The sequence below is a fragment of the Meleagris gallopavo genome, chromosome 4 (genome assembly GCF_000146605.3).
Source record: "Meleagris gallopavo isolate NT-WF06-2002-E0010 breed Aviagen turkey brand Nicholas breeding stock chromosome 4, Turkey_5.1, whole genome shotgun sequence".
Taxonomy (NCBI): Eukaryota; Metazoa; Chordata; class Aves; order Galliformes; family Phasianidae; genus Meleagris; species Meleagris gallopavo.
In genome coordinates this window covers 53,755,260-53,777,488 of record NC_015014.2, presented here as the reverse complement: position 1 = coordinate 53,777,488, position 22,229 = coordinate 53,755,260, and the positions used below count along the sequence as shown (strand labels likewise).

Sequence of the window (22,229 nt, the reverse complement as noted above, 5' to 3'; positions counted from 1 at the left end):
ACTTTGAGTACAGCCATCTTAATTTTAAAACAAAAATGTTCTGCTTCCAGAAACTGACATAGTAGCATTTCTGATGTTTTTGAAGCAGCTATTAATGTAGTCAAGCTGTGTTTTTTCTTCTTCTGTGTGTAATCATCTGCTCAGTGGTGCACTCTATAACTAGTAGCAGGAGTCAGAGGAGTGGCCTGCTGTGATTGATGGGGCGAGGCCCAGCAAGCTGAAAAAGCCCCATCTGGATTAGGTTTTGGGAGCAGTCAGATGTTGAGAGGGAGGTCAGTAAACCCTGGATTAGCTCCCCCTCCTCGAACACCCCCATCATCCACACTCTTACACACATTACATTGCTCACACGCCCTCATCCGTAATTGATGCTTGCTTTGGGCAGATGCTGTATGGCCTGGGACTAGAGCAGCTGGCTAAGTTTATGGAGGATAAAGGGAGCGGGATGGTACAGCAGGTATTTTCACTTTTATTTTCACTTGAAACTCTTGTTTTTTAGTCAAATCAAGGCATTTCCTTTAACCAGCTGCAGCACTGCATGTAAGGCTTCTAATACATGTTTTGTGGCTTCAGTTGCTCTGAAAGAAGGCAAACTGCAGCGGTGATTGTGTCTCTGCTGTGCTTGATATATCTGACAGAGCCGTTCTTATAAGCAGCAGGTTTATGGAGTAACGTTGCATTTTTCTTCTTTGTTTCCATGCCCTAAGGATATGATGCAGTTTGGTTCATTTAACTACAGTATGAGAGGCTTCCTCGAAATGTAAAATATCTCTTGCCAAAGAAACAGGATGCACCAAACAGAAAATAGAGTAAAACAAACAATAAACTGTTACTTAGACTTAAAAATGCAAGCAAGCAGAATGGTTTTCATTGAATAAATACATTTTTAATGCTGCAAATGTGTTTTTAAAAAGGAACACTGCATAATATTTTCTGTACTCTGTCTTTTGTATACAAACATAACAAGCTTGCTTTATTATGTTTTGACACTTTTCATGGGTTTCTTAATTATGAAATCCTTTCAGAGCTGAAGATGCTGAAATGACATGTTAAGATCTGAGCTACTAGGAATATTTCAAATTCTAAGCTTTTCTTCAAGTGGAATAATATATATTCAATAGGAATGATTTCACTTACCTTTATCGTTGGAATGCTTTCTTGTTTTGTTCTCTACAGCTCAACATTTAACCAGAAAGCAATAAAGCTGGTTTTATACACTGCCACGTAAAGCATATTTTTCAGTTGAAATGTGGTTTTCATTAAACCTCAGGCCAGAACATTTAACCGAGCCTGACTGTCTGCCATCCTTTGTTCTTCTTTCTGTTGCCAGCAACTACTTTATTAAAAACCATGCGCAAAGCGAGCATTAAAGGGTCATTTAAACTTAAAGGTACTTGGAAATGAGTCCAAAACGACAACTTCTGTTTAGCCTCTAATGTCTAGGTTGTATTAAGCAACGTCTGTGTACTGTCATCCGCAGTTTAGAGGTTGCCCTAATACCTGAGTTCGCAGGCTTAGTAAGGATCAATATTTCCTGTTGCTTTCAAGGCAGTTTCATATTCTCAGTTTAATGAATTAGCTCGACTATTTCCTTCGTTCATTTCAGTTCACTTTATTTTAAAGGACACAGTGACGTGCCATTTTTAGGTGACTATTTAAAGAATTTTGATTCATTAGGATCCATACAAATGTAACAGTTTTGTGTCACCTGGAATTTCTGTCAACTGTGTGTCTATACAAATGTTAGTTTGCACTCTATTGTTCTTAATGGAAATTCATAATCTAAACAGCAAGCTACTGATGTGATACCTACATAATTAGTAAAGACTGTGTTTATACTCGTGTGCTTTTATACTACTTTGTAATTGTGTCTACTGAATTAATTCTGATTCAAACAGTCACTGATTTTGAAGGCTGCAGCTTTTAAGAGATTAACAACTCAAATTTATTGTCTTTTTTTTTATTTTAAACTTATGTAGAATAAGCATGGGTTTCTTTTTTTTTTAATATCCAAATATATTTAATGAACATACTATTTGGAATGATAACTTTGCATGCCAGTGTTCTACTCCAAGCATTTTTGTTTTCTTTTAATGGAAAAGACTGCAAATTCCTGAATCTATAGAAGGGGTGTGTGCGCGTGTAAATATATATATATACACATATATATATACATACATACATACATAACATACGTATGTATATGTATGATCCCAAAAAAAACAGCAAACAACCAAAAAAATGTGAACCAACCAAGCCGTGCCTGGCCCTTCCATCCCTATTTATTGGTAACCAAGTTCCCACTAATAAGCAATTCAGATCTCAGTGTAATGCATCCAATGAATGAGGTAGAGGAGCTTCCACGGTGTGAGTGTCAGAATTTCCCATGCAGTTTGCCATTCTATGGTAAATCTAAATTGTGAATTGTTTGGAGTTGCTAGTGAGAAATCTTACAGAAGCTCAACCCTCTTAATTAAATATTAGCTGTAATTAGCACTAAATGTGAACGCTTGGAATATTAATCAGGGTTTCATAGAGCTGTTGTCAATGTTAATGAGAAACAGTGGGTGGTCTCGCAACATCTGGTTTAGGGCTCGGAGTAGTACAAAAACTTGTAGATCAAATGCACCTGGCCATATCTGTTGGTCCCTTTGTTATCATTATTGTTCTTTTTTAACAGCTGCTGACTCTAATGCCATGTTTAGCATCTAAGATAAACGAGTAGCCTAAAGACCATCAGTACCAGTTACTGAGCTTCAAAGCCAGCATGGTGAAAAATGCTTATAGAGGCAGTAGTTCTTTCTTACCATTTGCTGACATCAACCCTAAAACAGTTGATTAAAAAAAAAAAGCTCCCCTGCCCTCCCTAAAGTTTTACAACTATTTATTTAACATTTAGTAAAAGTCTCTGGTGGAATCCATTCATTGCTGTTTTTAATCTGGATTTTTAGGTGAAGTAGAAGGAGATAAGAAAGAAATCTTTCCATTGTAGTGCAAGAGAACATAAATACACATTTGCAAGTTTTAAACCTCCCTTAAAATTTTTAACAGGCAAGCTGCAGTGTAATAATAACCTTGGAAACATTATGGATTTATACTAATAAAACTTACTGACTTAACCGAGTGAAGTATGTAAAGACAACTATTCTCCTTTTAAAGATTGTGAATGAAGCGAGGTATACTACTTGCTCAGGCCATGCAGTAAAAAAGTACCAAAGATCAGGTTAAAATGGAGGGGGTTTTAATTGCTAATATAAAGTCTTTGTTTTCTCGGACACAGTGAATGCCTTTTACAAAGCAAAATGTAATTTTCTCTTCCAAGCGTACCTTGTACCATGTCTTGTTCCTGAAATGTGATTTTGCAAGTTTTTAAAAACTCCTGAGTTTAGGCCCAGTTCAGGTCAGGTCACAAATATCTGAGGTAGCTGAAATTGGCTGGAAATGTCCATAGGTGTGAAAAGAATGACTTCTCTTCATCTAGCCTATTCTGAAACTAGGAAATGAAGATGAGTAGAAGTAAACTGAATTGTTACAGTATGTCTGCATACTTTGGTGAGAAAAGGAAAAAAATATTTTAAAAACAAATTGCACACTTACTCAAATACTATTTTTTATAATTAATATTTAGAGGGATATAATTTAATCTTTTAAACCAGTTAGCCCATCTTAGTTTTGGAGTCCACAGTCCCTGTATTATCTGCTTGTAGTGCAATGTCATCTGTAACATCGTTGCTTGGACATAGTTTATACCTGAAGGTATATGTTTTATATGTTTTTATATGTTTTCTTCCATAGTATCATTACTACTTGGGCTGAGCAGAGCACGCCAGTGATTAACCCCTTTATCTTGGCTCTGGTGAGGCTGCACCTCAAATACTGTGTTCAGCTTTGGGTCTCTCACAACAAAAAAGCATCACGGTGCTGAGTTATGCCCAGTGAAGGGCAGTGAAGCTGGTGAAGGGTCTGGAGTGCAAGTTTTACGAGCAGCAGCTGTGGGAAGCTGGGGTTATTTAGCCTAGAGAACAGGAGGCTCAAGAGAGTCCTTATTGCTCTCTACAGCTACCTCAGAGGAGACTGCAGCATGGTGGAGGTTGGTCTATTCTCCAAACAGCTGTGATGGGACGAGAGGAAATGGCCTCAAATTGTGCCAGGAGAGGTTAGGTTGGGTATTAGGAAAAATTCTCAGTGTTATCTGGCATTAAAATAGGCTGCCCAGAGAAATAGTTGAGTGACCATCCACAGAGGTATTTAAAAGATGTTTAGATGTGGTGCTTAGGGACATTGTTTAGCGGTAGGCTTGCCAGTGCTAGGTTAATGTTGCATTTAATTGTCATTGTGGTCTTTTAAAAAATAAATTATTCTACGATACTAAATGTCTGACAAATTAGCATGCTTGACTTTCCACTTTTGTATCAAACAGAAGGATGGATCTAGTTATGTAGAGATGAGATCTTTAATTTTATTTGTACAGGTATAGTGTAATATGGAGATGAATAACTATGGTCTTCATGTATATATGACCTTGCAAGTTTTTTTGTCTATTTCTTCTGAGAGCCAGTAACGTTAAAAAAAAAAAAAATCTATGTTAAATGGTGTTTTCAAGCTGATTTGTTTTTTAGATTCAAATGCTTAATATTTGGATTGAATCTGATTGTTTCTGCATGTGTGGTTTGCAGTTGTTCAGTACATTGCACCTCTGAATACTTTGTGTGGCATTACTTAATGTAAATATTTTCAGGTGTGTTAACAAAATACACCTCAGTTCTGCTCAGAGTGCAGGGAACATGTATTGAGTTCTGTAGGTGGTAAGTCAGAATGGATTCCAGGCTATGGGGTAACTTTACCAGAGCTCTGTATTGGCAGTTGCACTCAGAAACATGTATGGAATGAACTAAGTTTTGTCCATCTTTCTCGTCTGAGTTGAGACTTTAGTTGAGGTAAGATTTCACTGGCATTTTGCAGTTAAGGAGCAGTCTGTAATTATCCAGAGAACAGCAGATACTAATTGTAATAAGATTTAATAGTGTTAGGAAAGTGGGTTTAATTCAGATAAGAAATACTCTGAAGAAAACTAGTGTTGTGCCCTTTTCAGGCCAGCAATGCTTGCTTGCTTGCTAAACTATTTTATCTCACCACACGTTTCTTCCTTTTTTTTCCCCTTTGATCTTCACAGGGTAATCAGGAAGCTACAGCACCTCCTGACACAATGGCACAGCCTTATGCCTCAGCCCAGTTTGCTCCTCCTCAGAACGGTATACCTGCAGAATACACAGCCCCACATCCTCATCCAGCTCCAGACTACACAGGCCAAACCACTGTTCCAGAGCACACATTAAACATGTACCCTCCTGCTCAGACACACTCCGAACAGAGTGCAGCTGACACAAATGCACAAACTGTCTCCGGCACAGCCACAGTAAGTCAAGGTTTCGGCTATTTTTAAAGCTGTGTATTTAGAGTGACGTGTGTTTTTTTGATAACATCAGTTCTTATGTTGCTCTTAATAATTTTACACTTCACTTATACTGGGATTGCTTGCATTTTAAAATTTGTCGATATTAGAGAATATTAGTTTTCTACTTTTGGAGCCTCATATGATGTTGGGGAGCATTCTGGAATGTGTAGTCCCTTTTCTATGACATCAGTCAGATAAATTTGTCAACAGCATGCCCATGAGTTGTATAGATTAGGAAAACCAAGAGGAAAAAAAAAAAGAAACACGAATAGTAACTTATCTTGTGATTTTTACTGTGTATTTTTTGACCGACATGAGCAGAAACCTTTCATAGAAATATTTGTTGAATGATACTATATTGAAATTACTTGTGTGAGTGTATGAATGAGTATTATGAAGAGCATTATCTGCAACACTCCAGAGAGTTTGTTCACACAGTCTTCATGAAAGTTGTGGGGGAAGTCTGTGCTCAACAAAGTGGAAATGATAGACTTTTCTTCTATTTGATTTATATACGAAGTTCAGAAGTTATGAATTATGCAAGAGACTCCTCAGACAGCCCTATCTTATAACTTAAAAGTCACATATTTCATACATGGATAGCACAGTGCTTCTGTTTTAATTCTTGATTGGAGCCCAGTATGCCCAGTGGCCAAGGCTAGTAGATATCTGAGCTACTCACCACCTGCATGACAGATGTAGGATAGAGCACAGAACAGATAGCTCATTGCAGTTTGGCCATATGCTTGAAGCAGCCCTACCTATTAGCTGTAATCGTTGTCCTTGCTACAGCCGTGGTCCATACCTCATCTTACTGTCTTTTACTCCCCTCCAACCTCAAGTCTCCTCCACCAGGGCAAGAGAAAAGGGAAAGGACATATCATTAAATGAGTTTCTGTGGAGACTTGTGTGTCCTGTCACATCACTAATTTCTTTGTATGGAAATAAACAAGAAATTAAAATACTAGCATTTTACGTTCTGTATCTAGAAGGCTGGATATTACCTAGGGCACTTGCATCTTATTATGTTAACCTCTGAGGAAAGAAGAGCAAGTCCTTGTAATGGATCTTTAAGAAAGTATATGAAGATTTTTCTGTATCCCTATAGCAAGGTCATCACAGATTTATTAATACTGAGCAATGAGTATTGTGCTTCTACACATTCAATCACATATACTAAACAAAAACCAACCAACCATACAAAAAACGGTGAAAAAATTCACCAAAGAATATTCCTTGCTATTATCATGAACTGTTTTGTTTATGGTCACGAACCCCACCTTGTTAAGGAGATGCCTTTGTGAATTTGTTACACGGTTTTGTGGTCTTCACAGTAGAATGTTTAATTCTTTTACATTTGACTTGACATATTTTTATTGCTCTGATTGACTCTTTGCTAACAATGTGAGAAAGTTGAAGAGCATCCTATTTTCCTGGATCATATAGTTTTCTGTATAGCTCTACAGGTTCCTCTTTTATACATTCCTTTGCAAAGTTAACTTTGGTTCTTTGCATCTTTTTAATTTTTCTTCCATGGTCTTTTTTGTCAACTATTGAAAGTGCCAGTGTCAGTGACTTAGAGTAGAAACTCTAAGCGAGTAGATGATGCTTTTAATAATAATCTTTTCAGGATTATCTTTTCTGTTGTCCCTATCTAATTCTTTCAATTTATTTTGCTCTTTTAACTGCTGCTGCAAGCTGAATAGGCTGCTGTGATGCCCAACTCAGCCTTTTGTGTTTCAGAACTGTTGGCCTGTTGCTGTTGGTTCTGAAGAATAAGACTGTAGTTGTGAAAATCAGTGGTAAAACACCTGTCGATGTGAGTAGGGCCAAACTCATCCCTTGTCATTTACTGCTTTCAGTTTATTGTTTACTCTCCTCTTTGATTTTTCAGTTTGAAGGAGCATTTTTCTCTTTATCAGAAATGTTGGGTGTATGTTTTTCCAACATCTTCTGTGGCAAGGACTGATGACAAGAAATCACTCAGAATCTCTGTGATGCCTTTATCGTTTTCAAGTGTTCTATTCAATCCTAGCTCCAACAAATCCAATGATTCCCCTGAAAGTTCTGATACGGTAATAGGTTTGACTCTTATTTGTTTTTGTACCCTTTGCAGCCTTGTCTTCTGTTTTCCTTATTGCCTTGCTAATTTGCAGCCTGCATTTTACTTGTCATATTCTTTCTCCCTTCTGGCTCCACTAGGAGTGAATTTTCATTCTCTGAAGGATGATGCTTCAATTCTACTAACTCTTTGTATTTTGAGAATTTCATGTACTTCGCTCTTTTTATTATGGATCTTCTTCTTGCCTTCCTATTTCCCTTCTACAGAGAAACGGGCATAACTTTGTTTAAATAGTTCCCCTGTTGTTCATAAAGGATTAGATTATCTTGCTTTTGACATTAGGATATTTCTGAGAAAGTTATCTAAAAAAAACAAGCAAGTTGTCTTTCTAAATTGCAGTATTATATTGAAAGTTGTAGAAACTGTCCCTCTCTGCAAAAGTATACACTGAAAGTACCATTTGTAGCCCTGACTTCTTGTGCACTCCAAACTCATTTGAGCACAGAATCACAGAATTGTAGGGGTTGGAAGGGACCTCTAGAGATCATCGAGACCAACCCCCCTGCCAAAGCAGGTTCCCTACACCAGGTCGCACAGGTAGGCGTCCAGGCGAGACTTGAATATCTCCAGAGAAGGAGACTCCACAACCTCCCTGGGCAGCCTGTTCCAGTGCTCCGTCACCCTCACCGTGAAGAAGTTCTTACGCACATTCGTGCGAAACTTCCTGTGCTGCAGCTTATGTCCGTTTCCCCTCGTCCTGTCTCCACGTACCACTGAAAAGAGACTGGCCTCACCACTGTGGCCGCCACATCTCAGATATTTATAAACCTGGATAAGGTCCCCTCTCAGTCTTCTTTTCTCAAGGCTAAACAGACCCAGTTCACTTAGCCTTTCTTCATAGGGGAGATGCTCCAGGCCCTTCACCATCTTTGTGGCCCTCCGCTGGACTCTTTCCAAGAGATCCCTGTCTTTTTTTGTACTGGGGAGCCCAGAACTGGACACAGTACTCCAGATGAGGCCTTACCAGGGCAGAATAGAGGGGGAGGATCACCTCCCTCGACCTGCTGGACATGCTCTTCTTAATGCACCCCAGAATGCCATTGGCCTTTTTGGCCACGAGGGCACACTGCTGGCTCATGGCCAACCTGTTGTCCATCAGGATGCCCAGGTCCCTCTCTGCAGAGCTCCTCTCCAGCAGCTCATCCCCCAGCCTGTGTTGGTGCATGCAATTATTCCTCCCTAGGTGTAAGACCCTACACTTGCTTCTGTTGAACCTCCTCTGGTTTCTTACTGCCCAGCTCTCCAGCCTGTCCAGGTCTCGCTGAATGGCAGCACAGCCTTCAGGCGTGTTAGCCAATCCTCCCAACTTCGTATCATTTGTTTCATTAATGATGGAAATGGGCTTTAAAAAAATTTTCACAGTCTGAAATATCTGAAAAAGTTAATACATTGTACAGCTCTGATTAGTAGACTTTAATGTGCAAGTGAAAAAGCACCTTCTTTAAATACCTTACACTGACCACTCAAGTAACAGAAGCAGGTCACAAAAAACAAGCAGACTAAATTCTTCTGAGTTACAACATGGTTCCAGTTATGTACTTTAATTCACAGAGAACAAGATACCTACCTAGGTCTGCATAGTTAGACTTGCAAAACTGCTTGCGTCCACAAAAGTACAGCTCAAAGTCAGGCTCATTTGACCTGCGTAAAGTGTATCCATTTTCAAGAGCAGCAAAGGCATCACAAGTATAGCGGTAGGTGATGAAACCATAGCTGTCTCTGTAATTAAAAAAGACAGTGGTGAAAAAAAAGGCTAAAAAGAGTTAACACAAATTTGTGTAACCCCTTCCTGAAAGCAAGAACTTGCAGGAGATCCAGCAGTGGAAATGCCAGAAGTACAGCATCCATTGATCGTCCTGTCATGCAGCTAAATACTTACTTCTGGGACAGGAAATCTCAACTAGCAAGATTAATAAATAAGGATGAAAGAAAATAAATATGGTTTTGAACTCAACATGTCATCTGTAACAGTACTTACACTGGTAACTGCCATACCAGTAATCTTACTGCCATAATTTTTTACATACAGCAGTTCTCAAACAAGAGTAAATTTCAGAAGTTCTTACCCATCATCCCGCAAATTTACTGTGCACTCCTCTATTTCACCAAAAACTTCAAACCGGTCCCTCAGTTCTTTTCGGGTTGTGTCAGGTCTGATTTTACCCACGTAAATCACACGACGCTCTTCCTGTTAAGAAAGAGCAGGACAAGATTTTACCAAATGTGCAATACAGAGGAACCTACACATATATGCATACAAATACATTCACATGGATATGCAGAGGATGCATAATTATATTAATAATCACTTGTGGAAGATCCACTGCTTTCCGCTACTGATTGAAATATTCTCTCCTGGAAAGTCTTTAAGGTATTTAAACGATGCCAGATTTTTTGGGTGATTTTCTCCCAGAAGGTTTCATTGAGTGCTGTCACTATTCTGCTATAAAATGACAGACCACTCCCTCTGTATCTTATTGCATCTTTTTCCCTTCCATCTTCCCATGACTTGCTCTTTAAGATTACAAATTCTCCAGGACCAGGGATCCCCTTTCTCTTACTAGCTATACAACACTGGGAACTAAGTTGTGAAGTAGCATAAAATAATGCAGCAAGTGTGTAAGTGTATCATAAACATAACAAAATGGATTATAGACATAACATTATAAACTCAGATGACTCTTGAGCTGACTCATTCCGCAATCAGCAGTTCCATCACAATCTATACCTTAAACAGAGGGAAGACTGTGAGGAGTCCAGAAAATGAGTTTTATTAAAATAAATATTAAAATAAATAAATGGAGGGAAGAGAGAAGAATAAAATATTTCCTGTGGTCACCACTACCTTCGGTTTTGTTAGGAAGAAGAACATGACAAAATTTTCTGATTTTACAGATTAGGGGGTCATTTGCAGGTTCCTTTGACACTTGGCACAAACTAACAAAGACACTTTAAAAATAACCCAGTCATGGTCATATAGTTCCTTTCTGAGTGAAAATGCTCAGGAGAATGACAGAAAGACAGGGAAAACCTGTCAAGAGTCACTTCAAGAATACTTGGATTAGCACCTTACTGGGGACAAAGTCATTCAGTGAGTTGCCAACCAAAAAAAAAAAAAAAAAGTGAAAAGCCACTGACCTTAGAATAATCAGAGCAAAGAAGCAGTAGCTTTAGATAGCCCCAATGCTCTGATTGCCTTTGGCCTGGAGAACTATTGGCCTCTTGCTCAACCCCTGCACACACCCACGTGTCTGTCCCACAAATTGTACCTCCATCAAATTCTTAGCTGATGTAAATCTGTCAGTCAGTGGAGCAATGTCAGTTTAAACCATCAACTTGGACACCTGAGACTTGCATAGAATGTAGGTGCTGAATTCCAAAGGAGCTATATTGACTGCTGAGAATTCTTGACTATCTTAACCTGAAGGTGCCTAAAGGCTAATGGCACCTCAACTGTGCAACGCTGAAGGCTCTAGGGACCTAAATACAGATTTGCATTCCTGCTCAGAAACATCCTAGCTTGAAGAGTAAGGTAGCTTACAGTGTCACAGTTCAGCTATAGCACAAAATGTATGTTTTCTGAGAGTCCCCAGACAGGCATAAGGCACCAGTCATTTCTGGACCACAGCTAATTGGCACACATAAGACAGTAAGACTGAGATCAGACCACAATGCTTGTGGAAACAGAAATTATCCTGATGCCGCTTCTTTACTTGCTTGAGCACTCATCTGAGATGAAGGGACCATCAGAACTCCTTTTCATATGGGTATGCGAAATCATGGTTCCCTGTTCACAGGACAGCACGCTGCTCCCAGAAGCTGTTTAATGTGAAATAAATGAACAATTCCTGCAGCTGGAAGTTGAAACAAATATACCTGCCTCCCAACAGAAGACACTTCTCACTAGCATACTGAGTCGCTATTTTTGTTTACACTTTTCCTGGTTTCACAAATCTCAGGGGCCCAAATCCAGTTCATCTGTGTTCCAGAGAAACTGAAGATATGAGTCCAGAGCTCCAGAGGACAGATCCACTACTCTCACTTCTTGGACAAAAGCCGTACTCACTAAGGTATAGCACAAAAAGTGATAACTGCAGCTTTCTGGATCCTTTGTAGCCCCGGTTGGCCAAGTGGAGACTCTGACTGCTCCTCCAAAGTATGTAAATGCTCTCCTTACTCAAAGAGATCAGGTAACTGTCTCATTTAAATGCCTGAAACTACTGCTTCTATTGATTATCCAAGGAACCAAGATGATAAGATTAATAGTCCTCTATTGCCCTGCTGGGACAGACACTTTCATTTTTAAATGTTATGCCCTCTAAAGTTCACCATTTAAAAGCTGTTCTTGCTCTTTGTTGGAGGCATAAAGCCTAAAGAAGTTAGCACAGCTAAAAGAAGGGTAAGCATGCTCATGGATGGCCGTACATTTACGAAGAAGGGTTACTTCAGCAGGCAGCTGCTGTTTCTTACTCCTACTCTCCTGTTTCAGGAGTCTGGGTAGACCTTCTACGAACTAGGAAATACAGACAGCAAGCAACAGAAATCTGCATTTCTTCCATTTCCCCCATTCTCATTCTGCTTCCTTTCAGTATGGCTGGGTGCTATAAACTTCAAAAAGAAGAAAATCTGCATATGCACAGTAATTACTTTTTCAGACTGTTTTACCAAATCAAGGATTTAACTGCATTGAAACACTTGATAAGAAACAATTCCATTGATACTTGCTATTGAACCTAAATGGCTGACCAGATGGAGCAGAACATAACATAGCAGACTGCTTAATATACTTTAGCTGAGATAATACATCTCAACTGAAAAAACATAATGTTTCACTTCCTGACACAGAGATTGTTATATTGCAGAGTGATGGAAGTAACTACTGCATGCTCCCCATAAGTCTGTGTGCATGCCTGTGCAATTTTTACTTCCTCTATCCTTCTAATAACTTTTATATATCTAATATCCCTTTAAGACAACTGTAATAAAACAAAACTGAACAACTGAAAAACGCCTGTTAAACTATCACTAAGGGAATAAGTTAAACTTGCAAAATTAAGGAAATTCAAATTTAAAGCTGAAATGCACCATATGTCCTCTAGTGTGTACATGAGGAGATGTTCGTTCAAGTATTTTTTTTAAGCAGAACGCTGTGATGGTATGAGGTACTGGGGAACACAGGATTCATACAGCACTGTCTTTATCTTGTTTAGCTTTGGCTTATTTAAAGTGGTTATGAAAGAAATATTTGTATTTAAAAAAACACCTGCATTTTACTCCCATTAACAATAAGAGTTATACAAGCCTAACAAGATTATAAGATACCTCTAAATGTTAAAGACCCTTATTTTTATAATACATTACATGCTTAAGTCCATATGTGCATATTAAGTATGCTTTTTACTGCACTTGTCAGAGGAGATGATATATGCCTTGGAAATTTACAGAACAAGGGAAAAAAGCTTCTGTTTTCAACTTAATGGGGGAAAATGAACTTGAAGGAAACTCCAGACAATTGTGTTCATATTCCCCTCCCAGAAATGCAGATGATTTACCATCACAGAATCACAGAATCATTAAGGTTGGAAAAGACTTATAAGTTCATCTAGTTTAACTATCCACCTGCCACCAATTTTGCCTACCAAACCATGTTTGTTAGTACCATATTTACACATTTCTTGAATGCCTCCAGGGATGGTGACCACCTCCCTGTTCCAGTGCCAGACCACTCAAGTTTTTCCTAATACCCAACCTGAATCTGCTCTGGCTTTTAAGTGTACATAGCTCATTGTTTTACCAAGTAAATAAAGGAAAAAAAAAGAGCTCGGACAGCTTCCTCAAGCCCAGTATGTCTGTCTTCTTTGTCTAAATTTCCTTCTTCTTAATCTTGCTCTTTCCTCCTGGCAGTAAGAACAATTGAAGAGGCAAATGTGGCAGAGAATCTTAGACTGAAAATCACTATTTCAAGTATCAAATTAAAATGCTAGAACATTAGCATGCCTGGAGAAAACAGGACCAGGATATACCTTCACAAATTTAAGTGTCAATAAAACTATCACTCACGTCCAAAATATCTCTGATGTTAAAGGTCTTTTTGTCTTGCAAAGGTTGTCTACAAAATTCACTTTGTTTCCCCTTCCTCATTCTTAACCTTTAATTTGATTAAATCCCAGGCCAACAGACATATTAGTTTTCACATGTTTTTTTGTACCTGGCTTCTTCACCTAACATTTGTTTTCTTTGTCTGCCTCTCCTTACTGCACCCTTGGGTGCTGCTGTCCTCATTTCCCCTACCATTTTTTGTCTGCACATCTGTGGTACATAACTCGTTCTCCAAGAGCCCAACTATGCTCTATGTGAAGATGAGACTAAAAATAAGAAGAAATTATAAAGTTGAGGTCTACCACAAGCAGCATGAAGGAAAAGGATCTGGCTGTTAGCTGAACATGAGCCAGCAGTGCCCAGGTGGCCAACAAGGCCAAGGGCATCCTGGCTTGCATCAGAAACAGTGTAGCCAGCAGGAGCAGGGAGGTGATTGCCCCTCTGTACTCAGCACTGGTGAGGCCGCATGTCGAGGCTGTGTTCAGTTTTGGACCCTTCACTACAAGAAAGACATTGAGGCCCTGGAGCATGTCTAGAGAAGGGTATTAAAGATGGTGAGGCTTATCAATATCAATCTCTACAACTACCTAAAAGGACTGAGGTGGGAGTCAACTTCTTCTCCCAGGTGAACAGTGACAGGACAAGAAGTAATGACCTTAAGTTGTGTCAGGAGAGGTTTGGGTTGGATATTACAAAAAACAACTTCTCAGAAACAATGGTGAGGTATTGGAACAAGCTGCCCAGGGAGGTGATGAAGTCATTGTCCCTGGAGGTTTTCAAGAAAAGGATAAGCATGGCACTGAGGTACATGGTTTAGTGAGCAAGGTGATGATGGGTTGACAGATGGACTAGATGATCTCAGTGGTCTTTTCCAACCTTACTGATTCCATGATTCTAAGCTTATCAAAGCTCTGCTGCTTCCTGCAGCACAAGTGGCTGGCTGGGTGCAAGCCCCTTTCTTTAACACCTTACATGCCCAGTGTTTTGTAACTTCATCTTCATCCATAGAACTGAAGGCCAGAAAACGTTTTGAAAAAGCAATGAGAGTGGTTGGGCAGAGTCTGAAAAATAGAAATGCTATGAATGCAAGAGCCAGTAAAACGTAAGATTTGGACATCATAATAATAGTAAGAAACATTGCTCTAGATTCTGTATTAAAGAAGATAAAGTATGACCAGTAGACATGTATGAACGGCAAAAGGAAGACTCACAAAAAGTGAAGAAGAAAAAAGAACACTGCACAATATTCTCAAATCTTGTTGTGTGGCTGAGGACTGAAAAAGTTCTGCCACCTTCCAGGGTGACTGCTGAAAACATAGCGATGGATCAATAAAACTCAAGATTTTAGACAATCCATTTGAAATATTCTCAGTAAGTTGTACAGAAAAAGTAGAATGCCTGGGATCAGGCCCACCAAGATGAGCAACCACAAAAAAAGTCCAAACTAAACAACCAACATGCATTTGCTCCTTCATTTGTGGGAATTTACTCCATTATGGGCTGTGTCTGGTTTCAGACTTCAAAGAACCCAAGCATTCATTTAGGAAACCACCTTTCTCCTGCCTTCCTGTTGCAGAGAAATTTATTTTCTTTGAAACCATGTGTTTCTTTTCCGCTGCAGTGGCCTCACAGTGAATTTATCTTCTTGCTCCTGTAAGCTCTCTGGGGCAGGGACTTGTCTCATACAGGCTGTCAGCACTTATATATGAAAGTAGTAATGCTAATAGTAATTTTCTACTAAGGTAGAAGCCATGCCCCGAAAGGTATTTGCCATGTGGTCTAATAATCTGCTGCAGGAAAAGCCTGCATGCCTAAGAAATGCCTGGGGTGTACACAAGAAAAAAACAGTCCTCAGTCTTCTTGGCAAAACAGAGCAATCTGCCCTGGCTGGGGGTTAGATTGTAATTTCTAGAAAGCTCTGAGTAGCCTGTTCTGTCCTACAGTTGTTCCTGGAGCTTCATGATGAATGAATGTGTCTCTGCGATGGTCTGGAGAGCACTATTAAGTTAAGTGAGTCTTGGTGGCAGACTGGCCTTCTGTTCAATGAGGACCCATTCTAAAATGAATTGTGGACAAGTGACATCAAGATCAAACTACACTCTGCTAAAATTTATTCCATTAAGAAAGGCATCATAACCAAGAATACAAATAAATAAATGAATGACAAAAATATCCTGACTTTCTAACTGAAAAATGACTTGTGGGCTCAGCATTCTATATTTTTTGTGTGAGACTGCTCAAAATAAAGGTCCCACTCCATGAAAAAGACACTGAATCTCCAGTCACTGGCAAAGAGAAGACAGAGAAGAAGCAAAGAGAAAAATAACACAGAACTTTTTGAAGTTAAGCCACCTGAATATAGCTGTAAATCTAGATAGGAATCCATACAGAGAAATGCCAGCTCAGGCTTTCAGTTGATCTTAAGCTACTGCAGCCAATACATCGCATGCAGACTGACCGTGTAGCCATTTAAATATACCTTTGCCATGTAGCATGCGCACAGGCTTCTAAAACAAGCCTCTTCAGCAATCTGCCAATATATCTTCGCATCTGCCAAAATACAAGCTGCTTGCACAATCAGAGGGCATTGCTACACATATGGTTTTGACAGATTAAAATATGCCTATTTTTTTCTCATCTCTTTTTCCTGGGATTCACACTCTTGTTGTCACACTGAGAGTAATTCCAGATATTGAACCAGTAAGACCTGATGGCTTTTTGTTCAGTCACGGTTCCTGTTCCCTTTCCTCTGTGCATCTTTTCTACAGCCAGCTCCCTGAGATCTCAGCACTGTGCTTTTCATGAAGAAAAGCTACCTTCCCTGAGTAGCCAGCACCTGGGGCCCTAGTACTGCTCAATCTTTGAGCTGCTTTTTTAACAGTATTAGGAGACATGTTGTCTTGAACCAGTTCTTGCAGCATGAGGATGAGCTGGAAAGAAAGGAAAAAAGACTCCAATGCAGAATTTATGGAAATCTAAACTTATGGAACTTAGAGAAAGAGTTCAAGGAAAGATGGAAGGGATTCTTATGACTGAACAATAAATGAGTTGGGCCCTTTAGGAAAGAAAGGAGTGACACATAAGAGACTCATAAGCCAAAAGGAGTAAGAAAGGGAATAGAGAATGCTGGACGAAAAATAGCACCTTTGTTCAGTTAATACACACCTTATCACTGACTTTGTGGAATCAAGGCTTCCCTTTCTATGCTGTCTCCTATCCCCCACTGATTCGCACAGGGAATAAACTGGCATGATTCAACACAGATTTTAAAGTGAAAGTGCTGGTAGACTTTGGAGAAAGGAATTAATATGACTTCAGCTACATTTCCTGCAGCTCTGGGATGACTGCATTTAAAATTTTTGCCATGTTCTATTTATTGATATTTTATAAATATATGATTTGTCATCTCACTACATCATTTCAGGTCTAATTTATTTATGTTTATTAATACACAATTTCATTAATGAAGTTAATTAACATGACAATGCTCACTTTAGAAGAGAAAATAAATTCAGTCTTGAATTAAAAAAGACTAAAATTCTTAACTTGGAGAATATGGTAGTGCAGCACATCTAGAACTTTTCAGGGATCTTCTCTTTCTTCCTTTTCCCTTCATTAGTTAGTAGCCAAACATTTCCTCATTTTAAACTAAATCAAATTTTCTATCTTCTCAGTAGGATTCGGGTTTTTATACCAGGAAGATACAGTAATTGAGAAGTAGCAAGATACATTCATGACAGAGGTCTACTTAAAACTCTAATTTATGTTGGATCTAAGAAAGAACAGCCAGTGTAAGTTACGATTGCCAGAAGTCAGTGTTATCTCTAAACAGATGGAAGCAAGAAAAACACCAACAGTTGACTTAAATATAGCCCATTCTGAAGCCATGCAAAATCCTTCCATTCCCTTCTGTCATGGTTTTACGATTTTTTTATCAGTATTCCACATCATAACATTATGTAGTGCACTGAGAGTTAAAGAGTTAATACTCCAATGCCATGGACTGTTGATATTTCTGGGTATCTGGTTCTCAGAAAAGAAGAACAACTACATGCCCCACAGGATTCTGTGTTTCTGTTTTCCATTCAGAGGGAACGATAAAACTGTTTGCAAGTCACGAGAGGTCCCTTTTTCCTTTCTGCTCATCTCTGCAGTGTGTGTGTGTTCCCTAGCCATCTTGCCTTCAGCATTAGAGTAAGGCCTTCAGTTTTTGGACACACTCTCATTTTTTTTTATTTCTTAGCTTCAATTCCAATTATATTCTATTGTTATCTTACATTCCACTATCATATTTAGTAAATTAGTTTGTTTCTCCTCAGATCATTACCACTGTTTTGTTTTTAGGCCCATATCCCTACTCTTTCCCCTTTTCCCTTTCCCTTTTTCCTGGGGCGTGGTCCCATGAGTCTCCCCACCCCATTAATCACCGAACTGTGCTGATCTGCCCATAAACAGTTGACAGCTTCCCTGAGTTTCAGATCAGAACATGCTATAGCTCTGAATCTCATGCTTTACAAAATTTATGTATCACCTACATTATGTACACAGGTCACCTGGTGCAGAGAAAAAGCAAAATGATTTATCAAGCTCACTAAGAACAGTAGCAACAGAGATGAAATCCATAAACTAAAGATGCATATTCCCTCCCAGAACTTCTCATTGCCACAGACTATACTAGTCTCTGCTGATCTTCATACATGTAGTTTGGAGGGTGTAAGTATTTGGAGAAATGCCAAGAGTCTGTAATAATTTTTTACTACAAAGTTCACTAAACGTACTGGAAAGAGATCTACTCATTTTGAGCTTTGGAGAGAACATTAAGGGAGCCCACCAGATAGGCTTAACAATCACAAGTGGAGTCCAGAATTACAGCAGCTCCCAGCTTATCAAAACCATCATGCAGGGGAACTAGAAGGGGGCAAAATCCACACATCCATATAATAGCCATTTTTCTGTCCTGCTGCTATACAGGCAAGGGAGTTGCTTATCACCTCATGGGTATTTCCTTTGCTGCAGGTACTTCAGTCAGATGAACAAAATAATCAAGTAACACACATTCATTGTGAAAGGGCCAGCGTGAAATGACATTTTTAAATTGCATTGTGCCTTCCGACTATTTTGCTAAAAAATCTTAAAAATACCTTAAAAATAAACCGTGTCATAGACAAGAAAGAAACAATAAAAGACATGCCTCTGGATGTCAGTTTCAAATTCTGTACTCTCTGTATAGATAATTACAGCTACTAGAAACATCTAGTGACCAGTATGTAAGCAGATTATTGGCTTCTTACATTGCTTCTGCAGAGGAAGAGAAATACTGAAACTAGACTTGACCAGTGGCATCCTGGTAGGTGACATATAGTACAAACTGTGGGTTCACTGATAGATCACTATAAGGAATAGACTGGGTCACTTTTAATCCTTTGCTGTCTGGGATGAAGCCTTTTTCTAAAAATTTTTTTCTTTTTTTTCTTTTTCTGTTGACTGACCTGGAGAGTTGCAATTTAAAGAACCTGAAAAAAATAGTGCTGTACAATCAAAACACAAATTGTTATGAAAACATATATTTGCCTAAAATTTTAAATACACAGAAATGCACATAAACAGATTTTTGCATTTTGTTTGTTCCATTACAAAGAAGAAAGAAAATAGAATCTCATTTAGAGTTTTAGAAATCTACCAAAAGAAACAGAAACCTATTTCAAAATGAAAGTTATCTTCACAGTGCTTACAATTGCTTTCTGCCTCTGTCTCTCCCTTTGTTTGGCCCTTTCAGATTCCCGTTTTTCATACTCTTTGCGGTATTCTTCCCTCTTCAGCCTTTCATGCTGATATTCCTCATAGCTGTCATATCTAGGAAACATAACTTAGTCATTAAATCAAGCACCTGCATTTCTTAATGTAAATTTAGTAATACAGTTTCTGGAATGCTTTATTATCTCTACAGAACCAGCTGAAAAGCACACTAAATGCACACAAAATGCACTACCTGGGTCTGCGACTGTACGGTGATCTGGATCGCGACCTTGCACGTGAGGGAGAACTTCGGTGTGCTTGGTGTCTACAGTGGCTGGACTCATAACAGTGGCAAGATCTGCAGGAAAGAAGAAAAAACAAAAACCATTCACCTCTGTCATTCACTTTGAATCTATTGACACCATTTTCTCCTGAGCTACCTCTTACCTGACCTTACAATTTCTTCTAAGCTACCTGTGAAATTTTCCAGTGACAGTTTGCGATCTCCTAGTCAACTAAGGGGCCTCAAGTGATTTTGCCCCCCTCCTATAATGTTTCTTATTGAGGCTAACAGAGAGCACAGAGTCAGCCACTGTCAACTTCATCTGATAGGGACCGCAGCTAGATTGGCACTGGGCACTTGCAGATAATGGGAAAGGTTAGTTGTGTATATCTCTCCAATTGCTCTGCCTCTGACCTGACTGGCTCCACTCAGAAAGTGTAAACTTGGCAAATTTAAAGGATAATGGCAACGAGTGTTTCTGCAGCAATCCTGTAACCTTCAGAGCTAATCAGAACAGGGCAATAAAAACAGTTGCACTGGATCAAGTTGTTTTGTTGGTTTTTTTTTTAATTATTTATTTCCTTCAAGTCACTCTGTGTTTTTGCTGTTTTCCTTCTTATTACCGACAATGCTGATGTATGAAATTGCTCACTGTACCTTGAAGAGGATCTACTACAGGGTGACCTTGATCTCGATCGGGAATATGGAGAACGGGAACAAGACCTGCGTTGAGGAAAGGACCTTGATCTAGAGCGTGTCCTTTGGGATCTTTGAGAAAATAAGGATTTGGGTGGAGATACTGAATCTCTGCATGGAGAGTTAAAAGAAGAGCAAGAAGGCGATACGTCAAATAATGAATAGGCTTGTGTCCCATCCCAAGGGTAGCATAGTTTATCACTTTCATCTTCACTGTCATCAAAGAGACCATCCATTGCTAGTCCTGAATTTATAAACATAGGTAGTTTGGAAAATTGTTCATTACTGTAATCACTGTCCCTTAGTTCACCGGTCTTATCTGCTTCTTCATCAAAAACAGCTTGGCTGGGGTGACCAAAATGCTTATTCAGTTCAGCCCGAATTTCTTGGTCTTGGAGCTGTTTTCTGTTATTACCTTGGGATCCCTGCTTACTTGTCTGTAAAGTCTCTTTCTTGAAATACTGGTCTTGTTCTAAAGAAGAACAAATCTGACACTGCCACCCAGGTGAAGAATCCTTAAATTCTAGTTGTCTGGAGTCCTGAAGTTCCTGGGATATTTTAATGTGTATTTCCGACTTTGAATTCACAGATTGACAGTAGTCATGGTCACCAAACAGCCGCAAACTGGGCCGTTTTGTCTTTCTCTCCTCATGTCCACTGGACAGTGCTGTAGTCTTGCTAAGCTGTGCATACAGCTCAGTCTGTTCTGGACCCTTCTTGACTGGGTTGTTTCCTTGAGAACTGGAAGACTCACTATAACGGGGCTTTTTTGAAGGTGGTGCAACAGTCTTGCATGATGACTTCGGCTTAGGTGAAGTCCTGAAAGGATTATCCTGGTTGGCTTTATGAGGAGGGGTCGTAGGTGGAGTTAGGCCTGAAGGGGGAGAAAAAGGAGGAACAGAATATTTTTAAGCAGACAAATTTTAGTGAAAAGACATACATGCTTTTTAAAATAGATAAAAAGCAATTCTACGTCAATTTAATTTAATTCATCTGGAAATTAGAGTATTTAGGGTTTGAGACACCAAAGTTCTGGTGACAACAATAGCAACAGTACTAATGCATGGCCATTAATTTTCAACATCCTTTCTACCCCTCCCCTTCTTTCATGATACCCGCCTCTCTGTAGACTCTGATAGAAAAGATCAAGAGATAAAAATCAAAAGACTTTTCTGATAAAAATCAAAAAGATTTTGATACAAAAACGGAAAGTAAAGGACTGGCACTGTCAAACATCTAAGGAAATTAACAGACAAAAACCTGAATAAAAGGAAGTCCAAGAAAAATAAATGAGAGCTACCAAAGCAACTTGTGCAGTACACAAAACTTGAATGTAAGGAAGTACAGCAACTCTACTACTTGACTGAAATGACTCTTTGTCTCCACAGTTCATTAACTTAGTAAACCATTGCTAATGTATGTATAATACATTCTTGTAAGCATAACTAATACATTTTGCCTGAAATGTAGTTCTGCAACTGAAACCAAAGTGAACAATGAAGCTAGTACAATTTTAATGAACCACTGCACCTACAACCAAATATTAGTGAAAGTCATGAAATAAGATATGAAACTGATAAGAATTTCAAGATTAACAATATCACTAGCTACCACGATTTTTCACATAACTGTAATGCATTACATCACTATGATGAGATGAAATTGCCGGAAGGACTGCAGCCCATTCTAGTAAAACCTGCAAACCAAAGCAACATCTTCCAGTTATTTTTTCTACAATTTGTGTTTAAATCATAGAAGTTCTTCAGCCTCTATAAAGAATAGCCCTGTGCAGAGTAACAGTACACTGAACAATGCTGTCCAAGATTTCCTTTTCTAGC

General features: G+C 39.0%; 1 protein-coding gene across 1 annotated transcript in view; it reads right to left on the bottom strand.

Moving 5' to 3' along the window:
• Positions 1 to 22,229, bottom strand: part of PPARGC1A (PPARG coactivator 1 alpha) — a 73,400-nt gene that overhangs the window by 5,349 nt on the left and 45,822 nt on the right. Inside the window, exons 8-12 of the mRNA XM_003205895.3 lie at positions 20,353 to 21,265; positions 19,666 to 19,770; positions 19,409 to 19,529; positions 9,644 to 9,765; positions 9,145 to 9,296 (exon numbers count right to left, since the gene is read on the bottom strand). Of these exons, the coding sequence (XP_003205943.1) occupies positions 9,145 to 9,296; positions 9,644 to 9,765; positions 19,409 to 19,529; positions 19,666 to 19,770; positions 20,353 to 21,265 (1,413 nt within the window). The remainder of the gene's footprint in view (positions 1 to 9,144; positions 9,297 to 9,643; positions 9,766 to 19,408; positions 19,530 to 19,665; positions 19,771 to 20,352; positions 21,266 to 22,229) is intronic.